At 39.9% G+C, this 25,445-nt stretch overlaps 1 protein-coding gene across 2 annotated transcripts in view; it reads right to left on the bottom strand.

Moving 5' to 3' along the window:
* The window catches only part of MTUS2 (microtubule associated scaffold protein 2), a 567,457-nt gene that overhangs the window by 303,045 nt on the left and 238,967 nt on the right, over positions 1-25,445 (bottom strand). For both annotated transcript variants that reach the window (XM_045069540.1, XM_045069541.1), the window contains exon 5: positions 20,732-20,929. In XM_045069540.1, coding sequence (XP_044925475.1) covers positions 20,732-20,929 — 198 coding nt within the window. The remainder of the gene's footprint in view (positions 1-20,731; positions 20,930-25,445) is intronic.

Raw genomic sequence — 25,445 nt, 5'->3', positions numbered from 1 at the left:
CTCTTACATTTCCTTAGGGAAGTGATGTGGCATTTTGTTCCATGCACTGTCTGTTCCAGAAGACGACATAACTTATAAAAGAGGCTTTTATCAAAGTCTTCTCTGAACATATGCAGCTTCTGCTTTTTTCTTGCTATATTAATTATTTTATACAGCCTGCTTTCATCTTTTAATTTTTTCAGAATGTTGTAGAGATTATTTCTGCCTCACTTTGATCTCTGCTGCCAGGAGCACCTGAATTCTATCATAGAAGGGATTATAATGCACAGCAGGCCCCTGGGGGGCATCAGGCCAACCTTAGGTGACAAACACCCCTTCACTTCACACTGAAATGTGAACTCCCTCTCAAGTCCCCAGCAATCGGGAGTCAATTCACACATTAGGGAAGGGGTTTTCTTTATGTCCTTCTTTTAAAGACGTGGTATATTTCTCTCTTCTCTTGTCTTTTTTTCTCTTCTCACTTCACTTGCCATGTTTAGAAAATACAAGTGAACAAACATTTTTAAAAGTTTCTAGTAATCCTATTAACATTAAAGTTGAAATGAATCCAGGCATTTACATTTTTTATTGAGATAGAATTGATATGTAACATTGTATTCGTTTTTGGTGTATAACATACTGAATTGATAAATGGATGCATCAATAAATGGTCACCACAGTAAGCCTAGTTAACATCCATCACCTCACATAATGAAATTTTTTTCTTGCGATGACAACTTTTAACATTTACTCTTTTAGTAGTCTGCAAATATACAGCACAGTACTGTTAATTATCATCGCCATGCAGTATACTTACCTTTGTTTCATTAAAAAAAATAGGTTCATGCATACATATTGATTCGATTTTTTCCATTTAAATTATCTTGGATATTTATGAATAAATATGTATTTATAACAACACTTTCAAAGTTTTCATGGTATTCAACCATAGGTATGTATATGCTTTGTTTAGCCAAATATTCCTTAGTTGTTATAATATTTTGCTGCTATAACAAGAATGAATGGATTTGAAATACATAGATATATCTGTTGGACTACTTCCTTAAGATAAATGCCTTAAGTGGAATTGCTTGAAACAAGGTATTCATGATATTATTATTCATGATATTAAATATTTTAAATATTATGAAAGTACCTTTCTTAAATACTACACCAACTTGTGAATTCAGTATCAGGGTATAAGGCACCCAGTTTCACAAACTTATTATTACTCTTGTCATTCTTTTCAATCATTATCAGCCTAATAACAGGAAAATGATATTGTGTTTAACTAACTTATTTTATCATATCAAAAAATTAAAAGTTTGTTGGTTATTGGCTTCACTTTTTTATGAATGTCCACTTATGTTCTCTGCCCTCTTTGCTACTGAACATGATTTATTTAGCTGTTTATTTATTACTAATTTACAAGAGTTCTTTAAATAGTAGGGATAATAATCATTCTTCACAATGGTTTATAAGTGTTTTCCACTTTATTGCTTGCCCCATATTTTTTATCATCTATAGAGGTTCTTAATTTTATTTGTACTAAAAAATTGAAAAGAACTCTCTTTTTATATAGATTGAAGTGACTCAAATGTTCTTTTAATCTTTTCCTATATGGCTTCTGTTTTTGGTGTCATGATTGAAAGAACTTTCTCTACCCTTAGGATTACACAAGCATTTCCCTATTCTTTTCCAGTGTTCTATTTTTGTTATGTTTACACTTAGGATTCATCTTGAAGTTATTTGTTGTGATATGATAGGTATAGAGATCTAACTTCTTTACCCAATTCTACTTATTCAAAAACCCACCTTTTCCATACTAAATATATAGCATATATAAGGGGTATAGATACTGTATATCTACTACATCTAACTGAAGAGACTGAGTGACTGATCTGGGTTTATTTCTGGATCTGCTATCCCACTCCTCCGAGATGACTATTTATATTTTAATAATTTCAAATCTTTCAAAACATTTTTTATTTTTAAAAGATTTTATTTTATTTATTTATTTTAATTTGTTAATTTAATTTAATTTATTTAAATTTATTTAAAGATTTTATTTATTTATTCATGTGTTTATCGGACAGAGAGAGCACACATAGGAGGAGGATCAGAGGCAGAGAGAGAAGCAGACTCCCCACTGAGCAGGGAGCCCGATGTGGGGCTTGATCCTGGGACCCTGGGATCATGACCTGAGCTGAAGGCAGCTGCTTAACCAACTGAGCCACCCAGGTGCCCCACTTTCAAAATATTTTGAAGATTTTACTTATTTATTTATTTTATTTAGAGAGAGAGAGAGAGAGAGAGCATGCAAGCAGGGGAGGGGCAGAGAGAGAGGGAGAGAATCTCGAGCAGACTCCACACTGAATGCAGAGCCTGATGCAGGGCTGGATCAATCTCATGACCCCGAGATCATGATCTGACTCTTAACCAACTGAGCCAGACAGGCAGCTCACTTTCAGAACACTTTAAACTGGAAGGGCAAGTGCATCTTCATTACTTTTCTGTTTTAAATATTTTCTGGTAATGTTCGTTCACTTTTTCTTAGAGATGAATCTTAGAATGCCTTTGTTCAGTCCTACGGGGAATTATCATTGCCACTGTGGGTAACACACCCCTTGGGTGAACAGAGGGGGAAGGTGTCCACAATCTTCTGACAGAACGAAGTTTTGCCATCCAGGAACAAGACATGACCCTCCATTTATTCAAATCTTCTTTTCTATCCCTCAGCACCGCTGTAGATTTTCCTTCACATATCCGATCGTTTAGTTTACTTTCTGGATTTTTGTCTCTTTGTTATGATAATTCAGAGCTCTTTTTTCCACCTTATACTTTTGGCAGTTACAGAGGAACGTTACTACTTTTTTTTATCCACTGGCCTCTTTACTAATCGGTTCCGAAAATGTTTCAGTTCCTTTGACTTTCCATGAACGAGATTATCATCACCAAAATGACTGTCTCCTCCTTTGCAGTATTTACATAATGTGGCTTTTCTTTGACTAATTGGCTTTGGCCAACATTTTTAAAAACAATAGAAACTAACAGTGGTAATGGTAGATTTCCTTGCCTCACTCTTAACAAAGGAATGATCTGGCCCTCTGCTGACATTTGCTAATTGCATATCTTTATGAAATTGTATCATCTCTTGGGGCTATAACTATAGACTGATACTTTGGATAAAATTTTACACAACCATATGCTTATAAACTAGACAACACACCACAGTGACAAACCTGAGGGTACTTTACAGTATCAGAGTCTGGTCAGTCATAAGTCGCAGAGGCAAGTAAAAGCTTTCGAGGAGAGAACACTGAATTAGAAATAAGGAAAGTTCTTTTTGTTTCCGATTTTCCTACAGATTTTACTTAGCTTTTCACATTCACAAGATCATAATATAATTTCAATGTGTCAGACATGTAAGTTTATAAAACTTAAGAAAGTAAAGTTTTAAAGATCAGAAAAGATGTATTTTCAAAATACCACATAAAAGAATATATGAAAACTTTATGTCATATGTGATTCTGGAATTCAAATCTTATAACATTAGATCTGTAATTACATCACAGTATACACTAGACTATAGCCCCATACCTTTTTTAATGAAATACATGTAAGATACAGCAAGAAAGAAAACTCTCAGTATAATCCTACCACTATTTAGATTTTTTTTTATGTTAGTTTTTAAGCTGTTTTTTCCTCAGTTATAGTGGCCTACTGTATATTCATGCACTGAGACTTGGCACTTTATCCTCTAAGCAATGTTACTGAAAGAACTTAGGTTTTCTTATGTGGGAAAATGTAACATTAGTATTTTAGGGATATAGCTCTGTAATTATTAATTTTTACTGACTGCACTGTGTAGAGACAACACAACTTGTATGTTCTGAAAATGTGATAAAGGAAAACATATGGGAAACATCAAGGTTTTTCCTTACAGTTCTTGAATGAAAATGAGCAAAGGAACAAACTCATGTTCTAGGGGCATGGGAACCCCGAGAACCTTCTGCTCTGGGTCTTAGGGCCAGAGATGCAGAACCCATAAAGCATTTCAGAAACTATGTCCCAGCTCTCACTTTATAGGCAGGACACGGGGCACCAACATGGATCATGAGGTTTGTCCAAGGGGACAATCCAGCTCCATACTTACATCTGTGTTCTCCTAGTCACTGTTCCTTCCACTTCGCTGCCTTCCCAGAAGTCCCTGAGGAGCACAGAGCCCCCTGATTTCTGTACTTAGCTTTCTGTACACACTTAGATTTCTGTACATATGCTCATTGGCCTCTGGGAATTGCTCCCAGGGAACCACACTGTCAATAGGCTCCCATGCACTGGGGCCAGCTGCGCTCAGCTTCCTGTTGGTACTCGGCAAAGGAAACATCGCGGGAAAGGTAGACTCTAGTCACTGCCAATTCCTGTCATAGGACCTCAACGATGGCCTCTCCCAATTCTTACACTCAAGTTACTCCTAGACCTAGTGCACCTTTCTCCAGAAGATCCCAGAGCAACATTTAGTGCCTTTCGCCCTCGTGTGCATCATGGGAGGAAGATTTCAGAGCTAATTCCCAGCCCTGGGTCCATGACTAACTAACTCACCCTGGGATGGTGACAAAAGTCAGCTCTCTTCTCCTGACATTCGTCTCCTCCTCCAAATAGTGATAGTGATCACCTGGAGGATACCTAAGCTGCTAGTGTGGACATTCTGGGCTTCTGTGATGGTAAACAGGAAGAGACAGCAGAGGACGTGCGGAGAAGGGAGCCGGCGCTGTGTACTGAGGTGTGCCCAAGGGATAGAAAGGACTACCTGGAAAGCATGTACATTCCCTGCAGAAGTAACCGGTCTCTAGCCACTGAGGACACCTTTCCTCGACTGCAGCAACTGCTGGAAACACTGCTTCTTGACCTCTGGCTTAATTAGCATATCTAGTCAGTGAAGCCCATCTGACAGGCTCCATCTGGGCTCATTTGCCTCCCATAACAAATGTTACCAGTGGCAACGGACGTCTCCTATGTCAGCACCAACTTTAGAGGCCCACCTTGGGGCTGCCAGCTTCCGAGACGTGCTGGGGCTTTTCATTCTCTAATCAAAGGGGTCCGAGTAAATAGGTGTTGGCAGCTGACAGCTGAGGCTGTGTGTGGTGTCCACTCCTCGCCACACACGGTTTCTAATAAAGAGTGCTGGGAAAAAGATTTAAGCCTCAGATTTCTGTCACAGTGGCTGTGGTAAGAGATTCCGGGGTGGTCGCTTTCCTGTCACACTCATATGTGGCCAGGGCCAGAGGTGGGGTGGGGAGCCTTCACTGGGCCTTCAGGCAAACCCGCAGTGAGAATGTATGCATACACACAGACACACCTATATGTACAGGAATATGAGTGAGGATCCCTGGATTAGCGCTGTCACAGTTTTTGGTAGCCAACCTTATCCGGGGAGAGTGTGTCGGGGCGGGCACCTAATACTTAGCCACACCCCCATCCAGTCTCCTTAGCACACCAGCAGGGCAGTTACCTGGAAGGAGAGGAGAGAAAGGCAGCCCTTCCCTCCGCTCTTGGAGCTGCTGGTGGCCCCTCCGCTGCCACACAGGGGTGCTTAGAGGGACGGGCCCTAGGCAGGCTCAGGCCAGGGAAGAGCAGGCTTACCCAGTAGTCCTCCTGACTGGCAGCAGGGAGATGTAAAATGCTGTGGCCACAGCCTCCACGTTTCTGTCAGACAAATCCATCCATCTTTACCTCAGACCCACATTAAGAAGCTGCGTAAGGAAAAGGTTGTAAAATACTTCATTCTTTGCCCACAGAAATGTCAATACATGGAAAGAGGAAAAAACCACTCAAATTAGAGAAAACATCATGGACACGGTAAAGAAATGCTTTCACGTGGAAAGGAAGAGGGGGATTTTCAGAACTTATTGGAGAAGTAACCCCCCTTAACAGTACTGCAACAGAACACTTTGCTTTGAGTCAACTTTGAATAGGTACATAAATAAACCATAGACCAGGGGCCCTGATACAAGAAACCAAAATTGCAATGTCTTAGCTATACTGGGAAAGGGATCTTACCAGTTCCTTGGGGAGGAAGAACTAGACATTTATATCAAAACCTACCACATATAATCTAAATCTATTGTATAAATTTAGGGTGAAGAGAATACATAGAAAATGCATCTAATCCAATCTTATACATTTAATTATTCTCAGCACATCTTGGTTAATCTTCACAAAGTTCTGAATTGCTTAGAAAGTGAGTATCAGAACTAAACCCCACAGAGCAGAGATGCTGGGGGTCGGCCAGCAGGTGTGGAAGCAGACTTATGGGAGGTTGGCTCACATTTCGTTTATGCCTTGATGTACTCTAAGTTCAAAATAGCACATTATTCACAGATATCCATACATTAAAACAGTAATGACTCATCAACGACGCTATAACACCCGCTTGAGCTGGTTGAGATCATATTCTGTTATGGCCTCACAACTATTCACTAGAATAAATACATACATCCTGTTGTTCAGCTTAACTTTATGAGACTTTTTTTTTTTTTTTTAAAGTCATTTAGAGAGGGGAATCTGGGTGGCTCAGTGGGTTAAAGCCTCTGCCTTCAGGTCAGGTCATGATCCCAGGGTCCTGGGATCGAGCCCCACATCGGGTTCTCTGCTCAGCAAGGAACCTGCTTCCTCCTCTCTCTCTGCCTGCCTCTCTGCCTACTTGTGATCTTTGTCTGTCACATAAATAAATTAAAAAATCTTAAAACAAACAAACAAACAAACAAAAGAGTCATTTGGAGAAAGGGTTACATATCACCAAGCACAAATGCTTCATCTGAAAAACCTGAGACCAAACAAGCGAAGTGGTTTGCATAAGGCCACAGAGCTCCTTAGTAAGAGAGCTGAGGTTAGGGCCCAGTGTCCCCAGGGACCCATTCGGGTCTTTTTACATATCACTACCTTGCTAATTAAAGGGGATGAGAAAATCACAGTGAAATGAATTTTCATATATAATTATGAAAGATGGATTTGATAGAAAGCTACCAAAGATACATTATCTTCAGTGTGTATACAAACAATCTTTCCAACATTTCAACCAGTTTTCCTTTTGTGTGTGTGTGTGTGTGTGTGTGTGTGTGTGTCTGTGTGTGATTTTTGACAAGCCCAACTAAATTTAAAGGAAAACGAAGAACAATGCTAGGTCTTATGACTCTGGCTATTGGTTACCCCAAAGCATGTGGCTGGGAGGCACGCAGCCTGGTCAAAACCATCCTTACATAACAAAGTCAGGAAGGAACTTTCAATGCCAATGACAAATTCATAAGTGCATACACTGCACAATGACATTCAAACCCCAGCTGGTGAATCTATTTTACTGAAATCACCAAAGGAACCAAAACTGTCTCATATAAAACCTACATATATGCAACTGTGTAAAAACATTCAACAAAATATGTCAGCTTAGCATCCAAAGTTATCACAGCCACCAGAGAGAAATTTTGATGTCTACTGGTTGAATAGACACATAATAACAGCAGTAATAGCATTAATGGGATCTAGACGCTCTTGATAATGTCTACAATATTCCATTTTAGCTGGTGGCACTTGCTAGCAGATAAAAAATCTATACTTCATTTACATGGTATGTTTCTCTCATATTCCGTCTTATTTTCTATTCAGGCTGCTCTTGTTCAAGAATGTACAATGCAAGGTGCCTAATGTGATTTAATAGTTCTATTATCTGCCCAGAAAATTCCACAGGGTGAGATCTGTATTTCACAGAAATGAAGTTCTCTTTTTAACTTTAAGCACCCACTTAAGAATTTTTTTCTGAATGGCTAAACAATATTTCATTACTAGTCCAGCATCTCTCTTACTTGAAAAATACAAATTTCTGCATCTCAAGAGATCCAAAAAGCTACCTGAACCCTGGGCTTTTGCTTTAGCTCTCATTGTGTCCCCGCCTGGTGGGAAGGAAGGGCAGGGGAGCTGCTGAACCGGAAGTCTTCAAGACAACCAGAAAGAGATGGATGGGGCACTGACAGCTCCATATCCCTTTCTTGATTACTCCCCACCACAGATATATTAACTCTGCACCTCATTCCCCACACTTTCCTTCCTTTCTCTCCCCCTCCAGCTTTCTTTTGACCTAATATGTTATCTTTCCCATGCCCCTTTTCCCTTCTAGTTTGGATCCTATCTAACTTTTCCTAGATATAGTGGGATTAAGTTAATATATTTACATTCCATGAAGGTATTCTAAACAAAATGTTAAATTACACATACTCTGCTGTTTTTGTATGTTAAGACAATGACTCTGACCCCCATCATTATGGACGACTTATTCCATCTTCTATGACCTGGTTTTATGATCAGTGCTATAAACATATGAAACAATTAGTTAGGGGTACAGGCAGCATCTGTGGTTTCAGAAAGGTCTCCTCACCCCTAACATCTACACAAGACTAAAGGGATCAAGTAAGAGATCTTTTAGAGTCATTCCAAATCCCAAAGATGTTAGCATCAGAAATATTATTATATCTTTTAGAAAATCCAACATGATTGGATGGCACTGTCCAATAGGATAGCCACTGGCCATGTGGCTATTTAAAGTCATTAAAATAAAAGGAAATTTAGAAGTCAGTTTCTCAGTTACCCCAGCCATATTTCAATGGCTCAGTAGTCCCATATGACAAGCAGTAGTCCCATATGACAAGTAGTCCCATAAGACTGTACCGGGAGCATAGATACTGAGCACGTCATCTTCATAGAAAGCTCTACTAGGCAACAATATTCTAGAGACAGGTGAGGACCCTATTACAAACATGCAAGTATGAAAATCCCTTTCTTGCAATAATAATTAGGATTTTTAATTTTAGAAGAAAATTTTATCCTTTTGACCACAGTAGAGAATTTTGTCTCCAGTTCTTGAGCCAACGGCACATACTTGCCTTAAAACCAGGATTTCTGATGGTCATCCATAGAATCTCTCAGGGCTTGGTACAGCAAGACCGGACAGGGAAGGGGAGAGGCAGAGAGGGCTTGAGTTGCCCTACTACCCTTGTCAACCAGCATCTCTGTTTCCAAGGAGTTGTATTTAAATACCCGTTTATGACTCAAAGCTCCTGAGAATCATTATATATTCCCTCTGGAATTTGAATTGCTCTAACTTACAGTATAACAGGGACAACACATGGGAGAGAAGTGTGATCCACTACATCACTGGAGACAGTCGTAAAATCTGATAGATTGTTTCCAGTACACAATCGTGTTCTCCAGCCTCAAGCTAGCCTTTCCCAGCCCCAAGATTCTCCCTCCACTTCTTATCCATGCATACTGCTTTAATCCAGGTGACCATTACATGCCTTTCTGCTTTATGAAATCCCAACTGCACCATGTTTGCTCTTTGCAAAAACCCTACTTTGTAATTACCTGGGACACATGAAGCTATCTCATGTGAAACTCCCCTGTGCTCTTTCCTCCTGTCCAGTTTTTCTCTCCATTCGTCCTTCATCCCTTTCGTTCTTTCTTTCTTTCTTTCTTTCTTAATGGTTACCTTTCTGAACTTGTATTTGATGTTATCCCCTCCTGTTTGCTCCAGGAATTACTCCATCCATCATCCTCATGGGCTTTTATCTTTCATGGCTTCTTCATCACTAGAGCCTTCCTCTTGGATCATAAACATTCTTATCTTTGCTTTTTAAAAACGAGGGGGAGGGTGAAACTTATCACAAAACAACTTTCTCTGCTCCTCCACTGGCTGGGTCTTCATTTTTCTCCACCAAACATCCTAACATTCACATGTTTTCTCCATCCTCACCTGCCTTACCCCTTGTAACCTGATTCCTGCCTTCATCTGTCTGTTCAAACTAACATCAAAGCTCCCAGTGACTCCTAATCACTAAATCTGCATTCCCACTCTTCTCCATGTTGAGAGGGTCAGTCTGTGCAGCACAGACTGCATTGACTGACCATCTCCTTTCCATGAATGTCTCTCCTCCCTGGGCTCTCCTGGTACTCCCCCCCCACTCACTGACCATGCCTTCCCTGGTTGTTCCCTGCTCCTGATCTAGACGGTCATGCCCTGCATGTGTCCCATCCCTGTTCCCACCTGAGGGCACTCACGGCTGCTCTCCTTAATGTCATTCCAGTATGTCTGTAAATCTGGATGAATTTATAGGAATGCTTTTCTGGGACCCTGACATGATGAGAGCCCCTCAGACCCCACTCCCGAGCCCACAGTTCTGCAAGCGGTGCCCTCATCCTCATTCTTCCTGCCACTCACCCTCACAGTTGCTCTTGACCTGTCAGTTCTGACTCTCTCACATTCAGCCCTTTCTTTTCATCCCTACCACTGACCCCTATTTCGGGTTCCCACTAATCTTCTCCTCCTAACTGCTGCCTGTTATGGGACCAGAGAATCCACTGACATCATGAAATTTATTCTCTTTCTCACTGAAAGCAGAAGGAATTATCAATCTGTGACCCCTGTCTACCGCCTTGAGGAAGGTATTATTACAAGGATCGTTATGAACCTTCCCAGAAGACAGCCTGTGTGTGTTATGGCAATACAAGAAAGCATGTACTGTTGGCAAAGTTCCTGTAAGAAGTCAATATGAGTCTAAAAGTTATGCTCGATTGCTTTTTATTTCTCCTCTGTCACTGTCCCTAGTGGTGTTAAGTTGTGATGGAATGTTACCTCTGACCTATCCTTTCTGTGAAAGCTAAAAGCAATCAAAGGCATGAAAACCCCTGCCCCCACACTTCCCATCTCTTGTAGTCCTTGACGATTAATCCAAGAGGCGCCATATTAGGGAGAGTACAGAGGCAAAAAGGGGACTTCCAAGAACCTCATAGCCCTGCATCTCATAGATAAAAAGCAGGGCAGTAAAACCTTTGGGCTGCTGTTTGTTAGTGTTCTGAAATTTCTGTCTCATATGACAAAGAAAAAATAACAAAAGGAAGGTCTGGTCAGAAGGAAAGCATCCCTAATTTTGGCAGTGCTAAGACCACTCACACCCAGTCTCCCTTGTCCAAATGCCTTGGCTCACAATTATCACAGTAATTGTTCTCAAATACTCTTCTGATTATTCACCACTCAAGAATCGTAAATGGTTCCATAATTTTAACAGAGTGAAATCACAGGATCCTAGCTATTGAGAGCCAAAAGAGGCCAATTTGTTTAATTCAATCTCTTCTAAATTTATAATAAAAATTGAGTCCACTGAGGTTAACTGACTTTCCCCCAAATTATTCTATTATCATAAGTGCTGATTTGAAGCATGTTATGTACATAAGTGTGGCATATTTCTTACCTTGACCACTTTTCCATAGTTCAAAGTATCCTCTTTTCATTAAATATCTTGAATAAGCTACAACATGCTAGACTACGGCACTTATAAACCTTTGAGGGACAATGTGACTTCTAACATTGTGGCTCACATATCTGAATCTAGGTGGATAAACTAGGTGTTACTCAAGCAATAAAGAAAATACTTTCACTCACAGGCAATGCTGCATAGAACTCAGAAGAACATCTTCCTGTGTAAATGAGTGTGAAGGAAGAAAAGAAAGAAGAAAACTGAATGTGTGGGAAGAATCTGGAAAAATAACAGCAAGATTCAGTGAAAATGATTCTATTTTTTCCTTATAAAGAATACTTTAAATTACATAATTACAGATCCCAGGGAAATAGATATTTAAATCCATCAGTGACATGTGTTTGACTTCCTCATTTCCAGAAAAAATCAGAGGCTTATTTTGGTTTTTGTTCTCACTCTTCTCTTTTCCCCACCCACCTACACCAGACTGAGATCTCCGACAAAGTAAAACCCTAGTACAATAGAAATTAGACTCTAGCAAAATGAGAAGGTGAAGCTGCGTGAGGCTCTTTACACACGACAAAATCAAACGCTCCCACTTTTTCCTAGACATTAGAATGGCAAAGAAATAAAATCAGATCCAACTCTCAGTTTCTATTTCTAGCAGAGGTTCTAAATGCCATCAGCTTCAATTAATGGGCTATGTCTTAGTCACCTTGCATAAATATGTTTCATTTAAAAGGAACCCAAGTGAAGGTATTTCCTTAAATGATCACATGCTAAATAAAGGCTTGGCAGAACCCCTTTAGATAAAGAAAACAAAATGTGACTTTCTTTGCCCAAATTTATTAATTTCTGAACAGCCTGAAGCTTACAGCCCAAAAGAGACCCCCATGAAAATCGAATTCTAGAACTGTCACCTTCATGCCACATAAATGACAGATGTTTCATCTTAATGTTCAGAGACGTATTCACCATACATGGCAGACAGAGGGGAGTATAAAAATTTAGAAATGAAAAAGACGTCGTCTCCCTGAATTCTATATACTCATTAACACGTTCTTTACCCCATGTCAGACACAGTTAAGCCATCATGGTCATTTTTCCAACTGAGCTTTTAAAATCCTTCTCCACACAGAACTTTAGGCATGTGGCCAATGAATGGAAATGATGTTGAGCCACTGTCATTATGACTATACTAGGCTCTTTTCTGAACACTGTGCATTCATTAATTCCATTTAATATTCCCAATCCTACAGTGTTTTGTTACACTTCCTTTTAATATTTTACAATGAGAAAACAGAGCATGGAGAGATTAGGTAACTTGCCTGAAGTCACAGAGCTAGCAAATGGCAGAGGGGAGATGCAAACCCAGGTAGCCTACCTCCAGAGACGACATCCTTCACCACTATGCTACAAGGTTTCTTTTTTTTTTTTTTAAAGATTTTATTTATTTATTTGACAGACAGAGATCACAAGTAGGCAGAGAGGCAGGCGGTGGTGGGGGAAGCAGGTTCCCCACTAAGCAGAGAGAGCCCGAAGCAGGACTCGATCCCAGAACCCTGAGATCATGACCTGAGCCAAAGGCAGAGGCTTTAACCGACTGAGCCACCCAGGCACCCCGCTACATGGTTTCTGAAGAAATGAAAGCCAATACAGAAGGAATATGGGATTTTAATCTTTTATGGAAATTTTCAAATATACAAAAAAAGTAATAGTACATGAAACCCTCATAGCACCATCATCTAGCTTCAAGGATCATAAAAAATTTACCTATCTTTTTTCATCTTTTTGGGGGGAGGAGATGGTGCCTGATTATTTTAGCAAAGCCAGAACACTGTTGTTACTTAAAATGTGGAATAATTAAGTCTGAAGATAAAATGCACTAGCGCTGAGATAGCCAGGAGAGGATCTGAAGGGTATGAGGACTTTCCTCACCCTCAACTCAGGAAGGTTAGGGCTCCCCTCTTCATATATCCCCCTTTTTTCCCCCACCCACCAAATGCTGTGCAATCTTCAGCCACAGCAATACTCACAGTTCCCTACATGGATTTCTTTTCGTGCTTCTATCTCCCCATTGGATTCTAACTTTGCAGGAGTAATATCTTGGTGTCCTGATCACAAGAGCTGCAACACTGAGCTCTGTGCTTACCCTACAACAGATGTTGAAAGAGGGCTGGACTGGGGAAGGGAAATGGACAGTCCTGATAGTCACAAAACCAGATAGCCAAGAAAAATGAGGCAGTTCAACTAGACATGGTTTCTACCACAATCCCCCTACCATAATCCTACCATAATCCTACCTACCTATCACCCCCCAAATTTCACTTTATCTTACTTTCAACCAAAAATGGTCAATTTAAAAACAAAACATGCTAATGCCATCTCCGGGTGGACATGGACATGATCATTATCCGGAGTGTTTCAAAATGGAATGTACAATGTCAATGAGGCTTAAACTCAAATATGCAAGAGCGTCTCTGAAATCTGACCACACAGGTTCCTTTAGGTTCCTTTTATCATGAATAAGAAATTACTCCCTCTTTGCCAGTGGAACACGAGGCAGATTAATGGTTGTTTTGGTAAGAGTTATTTATGATACTTCTTGCCAACCCTGAACTTACTTAAAATTCATGTTAGATACAGAAAAATCAAATGTATTATTTATGTAAATGTATTTTATGATATTCATGAGCATGAATGCTGAAGTTAACATTACAAAAAGCTTTCATATTAACCCTTATTTTCATTGATTAACCTTCTAAAAGGGCTAGTGATTTTCCATTTCAGATTATTATCCCTAGAGCCCAAATCCTATTCGATAATTAAAAGAACATCTACTTACTTAAGTATTAAAATAAGAAATAAAACTATAGGATTTAATGAAAATATCTAATCTCTTCAATTGAGAGGTCTGATTTTCACAACTCTGAAATTCTCTCATGAAAAGTCTCAATGGCAGGGTTTTGGACCAATTCTCTGGGAGTAGCTAATTACATACAAGGAGATACATAGGTTATTAGATATATGTGAGACTATTAGATCAATCTACATGATGATTCATCTCTAAATACACTTTAAATGGCCTATTATCTTTTCTACTCTTCGAGTAGCATAAAATATCTCTAAGTATACCACAGTCAAGAAAAGCAACATTTTAGAGATTCTAGAAAACTTTGACAGCCGCAATGATGATGAACTCCACCAACTATCAAGACCCGTGAAGCTCTTAATTAAAGTGAAAATAAGTTCCCACTACAAAATATTTCTGAAAGCTGCTAAACTTACATTCAGGGGTCTCTCTTACATAAGAGAAAATGTAAGAAAACTTCTATTGGGAAAGAATTTCTCCTGAAATTCTTCTACTGTAAAGGTCATGGTAGGTAGCATGAAGGATACTAAAATTATTAAGACATAGACCCTATCTTCAAAGAGCTTATGATCTGCAGGTTAGACAGCCCAGAGAAACAAATAAGTACAATGAAACAGCATGTGGTAATCCACAAAAGGGATGCAAGCAAGGAGCCATAGAAGTTCCCAGGAGAAAAGATGGCTTCAGGTTCACGGATGAAGGAAGATTTTTTTTTTTTTTAAGAGGAAGTAGCATTTGAATTGCACATGAAAATGGCAGAATCTTCAGAAAAATTTGGTTGGGTGAAGAGGGAGAGCATTCCGGAGATGGTTTACACCAATGCCACAAAGGCAGGAAAAGCACAAAGCCCTCAGAGAAAAAAGTGAACAATTCTGGTTGGCCAGTTGGGGGTGTACACGAGGGGATGATATATGGGAGAGGTGAGAAGGGAACCGGACAGGTCATGGAGGACCTGAAACATCCAACAAGGAATGGTAGCAAGCACAGGGGCACCATGGAGCCATCAAAACAGGGTGAAAGGAAAAATTGTTTAGGACCATGTGCCTTACAAATTACAGCATGACGATTTATGAGGAATGCTTTAGGTGAGAGGTACTATAGATTTAAACTAAGATAACGAGAAGAACAAGGATGGATTACATGACAGAATGAGACCTGACCAGATTTGATCGCTGAATAGAAAGGAAGGCAAAAAGAACGTGAGAAGCAATGCTGGTCCTAAAATTTCCAGGCTCAGTAGTTGAATCACAGATATAATTAACAGACAGAACAATGGTGAAAGGGGGTTCCAGTCTGTAAAAGATAACAAAATATTCATTTGGGGGAAATGTTCAGTTTGGGGCAACCCGGGTCAGGCTGCTGGAGATGTCTGGCATCATATGAAATGGGGATGGGTAGTTCTAGAAAGAGGTCAGCGTGCAGATATTGAGTTGGTAGTGTGGCCAAAGTGCTGAGAGCTGAAAGCACGGATAAGATGAGCAAGGGGAAGCCTAAAGAACTGGAAGAGAATGCACCATGAGAACAAACCTTGGGGAGCTCAAACATGTTGGCCTTGGTGTACAGAAGACGGGTGATGCTATGATGAACCGTCAGGTTGCACAAGAAATGGAAAGCCCTTTAATTCAGGAGGTTTTCTGGATGCACCAACAGCTCCCTTACAAAAGCTCTCTCAGAGCCCATCTGTACTTCCCAAAATGCAACCCCTCTAAGAAAGTCCCCGATCACCCTAATCAGAAACTAAAATCCTCTATCCCAACCCAGGAATGTTGATCCAGGTTACATCATTTTAAAGCTGTGGACATATGCCCTTGTGCCATGATCATTTATGGCAGTCTCTCTGTCCCCCTCTCCAGCTGCATTTCTACCTCCCCCCACCACTCTACTACCTCCCTGCATCCAGGGTGGTAGAGGATGGATTCTACACAGCAGAGACTCAGGTCTGGGGGGCCCATGCTCTCTCCATAATCCATGTTTATTGTCACCTGCCCCTCAGGACCCAGGAAAACCAGAGAGAGAGAGCTGTAACTAAGCCAAAGTCATCCAGGAAACACTAAGTTCTTAAAGAATCACTGAAAAGTGTCCTAAATACAGCATGTTTCAGTCACTGTGAACACTGTTCAGACATTTCATACACACATGAGTATCTAAAAATATAAGCCATACACTTCCAAAGAGCTCCTTATTATAGTCATGCTTCAGATTTTGAGACACCTATTGTGCCACATTATAATTCCTAATGACTGTGGTATTCCTAAAATGAATCCTACGTGCATGTGTTGTTTGAAGAAAGGCCAATGTTCCAAGAAGGAAAAAGGAACCAATTCTGATATCATGCTAGCTGTTTTGATGAGCTAAACCCACAAAGCTTTGCTCCTAGGGTTTGATTTCAGGACTTTCAGCTCTTTCAAAGGCTTCATATTTTACTTAATCCTCATCATCAAAGCAGCATCTCTCCACTAAAGAACAGAAACAAAATTTTTTTTGACATTAAATCTAATAGCAAGTATAAGCAGAGTGTTAACAGTACTAAGATATCAATTCCAATAAATGAGAAGGTTTTCCATGGTCTATTGGTGAAGTACAAATTTTACATCTAGTGAGGTGGAAAATAATTTCAAGTCAATTCTAATTTTTTTCTTTAAAATAGAATTCTGAATACATATTACCTTTATTTTTTTTCTTTTCAAATTTTTATTTAAGTTCTAATTAGTTAACAAACACAGCAATATTGGTTTCTGGAGTAAAAGCCAATTCAGTAATTCATCACTTACATGCAATACCCAGTGCTCATCACAAGTGCCCTCCTTAATGCCCATCTAGCCCATCCCCCACCCACCTCCCTCCATCAGCCTTCAGTTTGTTTTCTATCATTAAGAACCTCTTACAGGTTTCCTCTCTCTCTTCCCCCCTCCCATATGTTCATCTGTTTTGTTTCTTAAATTCCACATATGAGTGAAATCATACAGTATCTATTGTCTTCTCTGACTGGCTTACTTCTCTTATCATAATATACACTAACTCCATTCATATCTTGCAAATGGCAAGATTTTATTCTTTTTGATGGCTGAGTAGTATTTGTGTGAGAGTGTGTGTGTGGGTACATGTGCCTGTATACCACATTTTCTTTATCCATTCTTCAGTTGATGGACATTTAGGTTCTCTCCATAGGTTGGCTATGGTTGATAATGTGGCCATAAGCAGCAGGATGCATGTGCCCCTTCAAATCTGTATTTTTTATTCTTTGGGAAAATACCTAGTAGTGGAGTCACTGGGTCAGAGGGAAGCTCTATTTTTAACTTTCTGAGGAACCTCCATACTGTTCTCCAGAGTGGCTGCACCAGTTTGTGTTCCCACCAACAGTGCAAGAACATTTCCCCTTTCTCCACGTCCTCACCAACACCTGTTATTTCTTGTGTTCTTAATTTTAGCCATTCTGATGGGTGTGAGGTGGCATCTCATTGTGGTTTTGATTTATATATCTCTGATGACGAGTGTTGTTGAGTATCTTTTCATGCGTCTTTCAGCCATCTGGATGTTTTCTTTGAAAATGGTCTATTCATTGTCTTCTGCCCATTTCCTAACCGGATTATTTGTTTTTTGGGTGTTGAGTTTGAGAAGTTCTTTATAGATTTTGGATACTAGGGTGCCTGTATTGGGGTGGCTCACTTGGTTGAGCCTGTCCTCGGCTCAGGTCATGATCCCAGGGTGCTAGGTTCCAGCCCCACAACCCCAGCTCAGCAGGGAGTCTGCTTCTCCCTCTGCCTCTCCCTTTGCGTGCTCCCCCTTGCTCATGTGCTCCTTCTCTCTCTCTCAAATAAATAAATAAAATCTTTAAAAAAAGATTTTGGATACTAACTCTTTATCAGATAAGTCATCTGCAAATATTTTCTCTCATTCTGTAGGCTGCCTTTTAGTTTTTTTATTGTTTCCTTTAGTGTGCAGAAGCTTTTCATCTTGAGGAAGTCCCAATAGTTTAGTTTTGTTTCTGTTTCCCTTGCCTCCAGAGACATGTCTAGTAAGAAGTTGCTATGGCTGAGGTCAAAGAGGTTGCTGCCTGTGTTATCCTCTAGGATTTTGATGGATTCCTGTCTCACATTTAAATCTCTTAACTATCTTGAATTTACTTTTGTGGATGGTGTAAGAAAGTGGTCCAGTTTCATCCTTCTGTATGTGGCTGTCCAATATTCCCAGCATTATTTGTTGAAGAGACTGTCTTTTTTTCATTGGATATTCTTTTCTGCTTTGTTAAAGATCAGTTCACCATATAGGCGAGGGTCCGTTTCTGGGTTTTCTATTCTGTTCCATTGATCTCTGTCTATTTTTGTGCCAGTACCATACTGTCTTGATAAGTAACAGCTTTGTAATGTAGCTTGAAGTCTGGAGCCATGTTGCCTCCAGCCTTGTCTTTTTTTCTTTTTTTAAAGATTTATTTATTTATTTTAGAAGGAACATGAGCACAGGGATGGGCAGAGAGAAGGGAATAGAAGCAGACCCTGCAACTGAGCACAGAGCCTGACATGGGGCTCAATCCCACAAGCCTGAGATCATAACCTGGCTGAAATCAAGAGTCAGATGCTTAACTGATTGTGCCACCCAGGTGTCCCTCCTTTTCTTTTTCAAGATTGCTTTGGCTACTTGGGGTCTTTTGTGGTTCATACAAATTTTAGGATGTTTGCTCTAGCTCTGTGAAATATTCTGGTGGCATTTTGATAGGGATTGCATTAAAAGTATAGAATTGCTCTGGGTAGTATAGATATTTTAACAATGTTTGCTCTTCCAATCCCTGAGCACGGAATGCTTTTTCCAATTCTTTGTGTCCTCTTCAATTTCTTTCATAAGCGCTTTATAGTTTTCAGGGTACAGATCTTTTATGTCTTTGGTTAGGCTGATTCCTAGATATCTTACACATTTTTGGTGTGAATACGTATTACTTTTAATATGAAGTCTTTACAGTAGGAGTTGTTTTCCCTGGCACATTATGGCTCTTGTCTCTCAGGGTGCTCAGTATCCCTCTCTGGTGTCCTCTGAAGCAGAGGTGGGAAAAATGCCCTAAGTACACCTGGAATTATTCTGTCCACACCTGTCAGCTCTTCTTTAGCAAAAGCTGCTGCCATGGGAACAAAGCTCAATTCATCTTATTATTAATTTTTTAAGAAATCAAGATGTTAGCATCTTCCTTGGAAAGATATATACCATGTGAGGTTTTTCTGCTTGTTTGTTTGTTTTATTTTGTTTTAAATCACTCATGGTCCCTCTAAAAGAGAAACATGCCACTGGGAATTTTACTACTAAAAACTATGACAGATAGTTGCTCCTCTATTTAAAAATTTTCAGACTGTCAATACACATACACACATCTAAAAATAGGAGTTCCATATTTGTAAAAAGTTCTTTATTGTAGTCACATTTCAGATTTGGAGACATCTACTGTGCCATGATGAAATCCATAATAACAAGGGTATTCCTAATGTGAATCCTGTGTGAAAGCAGGTCAGAGATGCAGCATACTGAGGAAACCAAGTGAGCAAAAAACCTCTCAGAAACTGCCTACAAACACATCCAGATATCATGTAATGTACTACTTTGAGGAATAACTAGGTAGACCAAAATTTAGAACTGTAGAAGTACAAATGTGGCGCACATCAGCTCTCTAAACCCAAGAAAGACTAAAAAGCAAGCTCAGAGAAAGGAAATTAAAAAATCAACCTCACTCTCAAATTCTACCTTCACACCCCATCCTGCTCTCTGTCTCTTTCCATTACGACTTCAGCCTGATTCAACTACTGTAATCCCTCCCAAACAGCCCTGCACATGAAAACCTCTAAGACTTCCCCAGCCTTCCGGCAAGTTCTTGCTAACCAGCATCTGAGATGTCATGGCTTCAGATCCAATAACAATGACTTTGAAGTTGACAGGATGAGATGGGCTTTGGTCATCAAAGGCTCAGCTGAATGGGGCAGCCTCCAGATCTTCTTTAGAAACAGTGGCTGTTTGTGATTTAGTCTGAGACTATTAATTCATATAACTTACAATATCAGTCTCAGGAACCAGGCCCAGAGTAGCATCTTTCAGCTAAAGGGCACCTTTCTGGGAACAGAGTGAAGAAGTTCAGCTGTGCCTTTTTAAAATTTTCAACATCATTTGGTTAACTTTTAGAAGTCCAGCCAAGTGTTCCACAAAATGAAGGCATTACAGGTAATCCCAGGTAACTAAAAGGATTCTCACCACCACTAATTAATACATGTTTCTTGTAACACCTGATTTGGATCTTTCTTTGACTTATGTAGAATCCATGGAGCAAAGGCCTCCTGGAATCAGTCCCTGGACAAGTCATTTTCTATATTTAAACGTCCTTTTCTAGCACGTTAACTCCTCGTAACTGAAAAAGGATAGAGCCAAAAGCCTTTTTTTCTTCAGTAGATTATTTTCTAAAATCCTAACAATGGTAGATTAAAATAGCTAAATCAAATATTTCACACACAAAGAAATGAAACTATTACACCCGCATGCCAGTCCACCTGCCCCAGGACGGCCAGAGGGGCGTATCCCACTGGGGAGCAGCGCCCCGCCCACTTACGGTTGGCCAGCCGGCTCTGCTCAGGCTGTGCGCTGTCCACGGACTGGGTGCTGGAGACCGAGGACACGCTGGAGCTCCGCACAAAGCCAAACGCCGCCAGCTTGGCTGCAGGGAGACGTGAGTATCCGGGAGGCCGAAGTCCAGATTTGGGTAGATTGGATTTTGCAGCATTTGAACCGGAGGCTTTCTTTAAATCCGCTATAGTGAAGGAAAACCAAGCCAAACAAACAAAATCAGTTGACAGCAAGATAGAGAATACATGGACAGTCAATATTAATATGGCTCCATCATAAACAGGCCACAATTAATCTTGTAGGATGTGCTTAAGCACATTCACAAACACACCTTTATGAAAAGGCCCCTCACAGTGGGAGCTTCACGGAACTCAAACAGAAGGAAAGGCAGCAGGCAGGAGAGACAAGAACAGACAGCTAGTCCTATGATAAATAAAGGTATACAGTGCTTAGGAAGCTGAATGGAATGAACACTTACTGTTGCACGTTACCCAAGAATTGTGAAATTGACATACATCTTGAAATCTGACATGCAGTGGGCAAAGAGCAACTTCGTGGCAAATATTCGTCAGGAATTTTAAACAGTATGTGGTAATTCATGAAAGCATGTACAAATAATCTTTTGCTAACATTCTGTTGGTTGTAGGAATGAGGTGGGCACAGACTGTAGAGCTGTTGGGGTTGAAATCCAGTCTTGTCATTTATTAGCCGCATAACCTTGGGGAGTTCACCCAACACTTTAGAACTACAGTTTCCTCCTACAGAAGGACTGGAGATGATAAAACTGGCCTCAAAGGTGAAATATAAATATTATTGCTTGTAACAGAACTTTATAGATGCTCCAATTAGTGTTAGTTTTTTTCTCTTTTCTCCACGATCTGCTTTTGTGTTAAACTAAAATTCAAAAAATAAGCTAAACTTCAAAATTAGTTCCCAGATATGTGCAAAGCCAGCTAATTTTGAAATAATAAAACATCATGCTATAAATCTACCATCTCAGCATGATGATATCCAAATTGGGCTCTGTTCATGGCCACTGCAATGATCATCTCCACTCTATAAGAAGTCTTTCAATATCAGACAGAACCAGGATGTTATCACACATAAATTCTCTTTAATATTCCTTTAAAAAGAGTCAAATGTCCTAATATTCTGAAATAATTGTCCCAGTCAAGCCATTTAGCACCTTTCACCTGAGTGCTGATATACAGACCCTTCAGGAAGTGTTCCTCATTCTTTATTATCTTCTGAAAGATTAACCAGGTTGCAGAATAATAATTTAAAAAAAAACATTTCTTTTAAAAAATTGATTTCTAAAAATCAATGAGGAATCTACATTAGAAATAAATCTATGTATGGAAATCTGTGGAGAACCAACAGAGGCCAATCTGGTCCAATGGTGCCTCTTCCTCTACAGGAGTCCCCCTAGGAATGAGGCTGTAGCCAGTTGTATACCCAGATGAAAGCAGAATATGCACAACCATGGTGTCCTGACTTCTGGGTCAGGACTAGGAAGAGGAGGAATCAGATAAGTGCAGAGGGAAGAGGGAACAGGGATCTGGGGTTGCAATATTCCCAATTCTGTTCTTCTGCTTGGGAAAAATGTTCAAATATGATAAGAAATAATCACTGTTTATTTTATTTTTTAAAAAGACTTTATTTATTTATTTTACAGAGAGTGATCACAAGTAGGCAGAGAGGCAGGCAGAGAGAGAGAGAGGAGGAAGCAGGCTCCCTGTTGAGCAGAGAGCCCAATGCGGGACTCAATCCCAGGACCCTGAGATCATGACCTGAGCCAAAGGCAGCGGCTTAGCCCACTGAGCTACCCAGGTGCCCATAATCACTGTTTAATAAGTAGTAATAGCCCTTCTGTAGCAGCAATTAAATGTCAGGTCAATGTCTTCAATTGCTGTTCTACCATTTTGCATACTCTGAGATGATATCCCCAGGACAATGAAAGTGTCCCCAAATATCAGATACATTTTTACAATAAATTTATACCAATGCAATTTTGGATTGCATTTGTACATCAGTAAAACATATGTTAAACAGTCACATGTGATTTCAATAATCATGTATAATAATCATTTCATGTTTTGATACTAATTTCAGTTATAGAGGAAACGAGTATAACTTCTTTCCAAATCCAGTTAATCAATAACTGATTTAAAATGACATAAAATCAAGTGAGAAAAATATGAATAGATGTTTTCTAGAAAACTCATATTTCAGAATAAAAGAAAGATCACAATTCCTAATAGGATACCTTGGCCTATAATACACATTCATTTACTATTTATTTAAGAATGAAAGCTAGACATTCCTGGGTGGCTCAGTCAGTTGAGCATCCACCTCTTGATTTTGGCTCAGGACCTGATCTCAGGGATGTGGGATCAAGCTCTGCATAGGGCTCCATGCTCAGTCAGGATTCTGCTTAAGATTCTTCGCCTTTCCCTCTACCCTTACCCCAGCTTAGGCACTTGTACATGTGGAGTCTCTCTCATAAATAAACAAACAAATAAATAAATTCCTTAAAAAAATGAAAACTAAGATTATTAAATCATTACTTAAGACAATAAAGACACTGAAAATATTTGAAGAGGAATTTATTCTATCCTACCCTTACTTACATTTAATGATTGTTCATGTCATCGGTAGAAAGGTAGCCTGAGCATGTAGAGAGGATCTCAACAACACAAGAACCCAAGTAGACATGAAGAAAGCAACTAAGGGAGTTCTGGGCTTTCACTTTCCCTAGTCAATCTTTCCCTTTTATTTTTTAATATATTATTTATTTGACACCCAGAGAGAGATCACAAGTAGACAAAGAGAAGGGGGTAAGCAGGCTCCCCACTGAGCAGAGAGCCCAACGTGGGGCTCAATCCCAGGACCCTGAGATCATGACCCAAGCTGAAGGCAGAAGCTTAACCCACTGAGCCACCCAGGCACCCCCCCATCTTTCCCTTTTATTAAAGGCACATATTGTGAGTGTGTGTGTGTGTGTGTGTGTGTGTGTATGTAGGTTACTTGTAGAAGTATGTCTTACCCCAACTGCCTACATAATTTTCCTAAATTTAATGTAATCCATCAAGTTACTATCCAGTGGCCTCTCATTCTACCAGATACATCTCAGGGTTTGGAAGAACAGGTCTCATTCTTTGGAAACCATCAGTGCCTAGCACAGTGGTTTTGACAAATTATTCAATCAAATTTAGCTAAATCTGCAGTAGCCAAGCTTGCATGACACGAATATAGCCTGTTGTGTCTCTCCTGAATGAGAACTATGCTGGAATGGGGCTCTAAACTTCACTTTCTAAACAAGCACCTCCATCATTCTCATTGAAGTAACCCACAGAGCACACTTAGGGGTGACGACGTCAACAGAAGATGCCGTATCAGCCTGGGAGAGGTGCTTTTCATTACATATGGCTGCTCTGACTGAATGTGCCTTAATTTAATCTTAGTTTCTCAATAAAGGAATTTACTTATAAAAATGTGTACTTTACTATTTCTCAAGAGCAGCATGTCAGAAGAATATATTTTTTCAAGTATGTAGTGTCCTTGGACTATTCAAGAATACTGTCTTTGATGGAAATAGCATATCAAAGTGCAAAATAAGCCCTCAATAAACAAATGATAACAATTAATGTTAAAACTGAGCAGACACATAAGAGAGTCATCTTCCACGATGGTGACATGAGAAGCTGAGAAGCTTCATGGACACTTTCTTCAGTGAAACAACCATAATTAGTTAAAAAATTATTTTTAAAAAAACCACCACCATTTAAAGGTTCTAGAAATTGTTCTAAGTGTATATAGCAAATAAAGAAACATTTATATATGAAAATCTACTAAATCTCAGTATGAACAGTCAGATTGGATGACCCTTGAGCCTGACCCTCTCCTTTCCTCCTCTGTAACCTTGTCCATCTCAGCATGATGAAAGCTCTACTCTGGGTGGCTGGGACCAAGGCAACAGCATTCCTCTTCCCCTGGTTAAGAGCTACCATGTCTCACTGGGAGAGGGAGGCCACCACCATTTCCCTTCCCTATGCCTTCCCACCAGGTGCATGTTGCAGAGACTAAATGACATGAAAGCAAAAGGCTGAGGTTGGGGGCCCTTCCTTCACTCCAGCCCCAAGTAAAAGGACAGAGGCACAGCAACCCCAAAATACTGGAGCCCTAATCACTGTTGCCCTGGCTCACCTGCAGGCTAGGGGTTCAATATCAGGAGAGGTAAAGCGAGAAGGACAGAAGCTAGTGCTCCAGCCTGGCACCCACCTGTAAATCAGGACTGACACTCCTACAGCAGCAGACCACTGTCCCCACCACACTCCCCCAGCAGAGACATAACTAAGTGATTTTCCCAAAGGCTGAGATAGGCCATAAGAGCAAAAATCACTGCAGCGCTCTATAATGTCCATATTAACAAAGAAGAAAGATGTCACATCAATAAAATAATCTTCCATCTATAGACACTGTAGAAAGAAGAGCAAACTAAATGTAAGCAGAAGGAAAGAAATAGTAAATATTACAATGGTAATAAACACAACAAAATAGAAAAGTAAAAGAGAAATTCAACAAAATCTAATTTGGCTTTTAGAATGATCAACAATGTTGACGAACTTTTAGTTACACCGATCAAGTAAAAAGGAAAGAAGACTCAACTTGTTAAATGAGGAATGAAAGAGGGTACATCA

Source organism: Mustela putorius, unplaced genomic scaffold (genome assembly GCF_011764305.1).
Source record: "Mustela putorius furo isolate JIRA1106 unplaced genomic scaffold, ASM1176430v1.1 tig00003942_pilon_pilon_pilon, whole genome shotgun sequence".
Lineage (NCBI taxonomy): Eukaryota > Metazoa > Chordata > Mammalia > Carnivora > Mustelidae > Mustela > Mustela putorius.
This window is presented reverse-complemented; position numbering and strand designations above follow the sequence as displayed.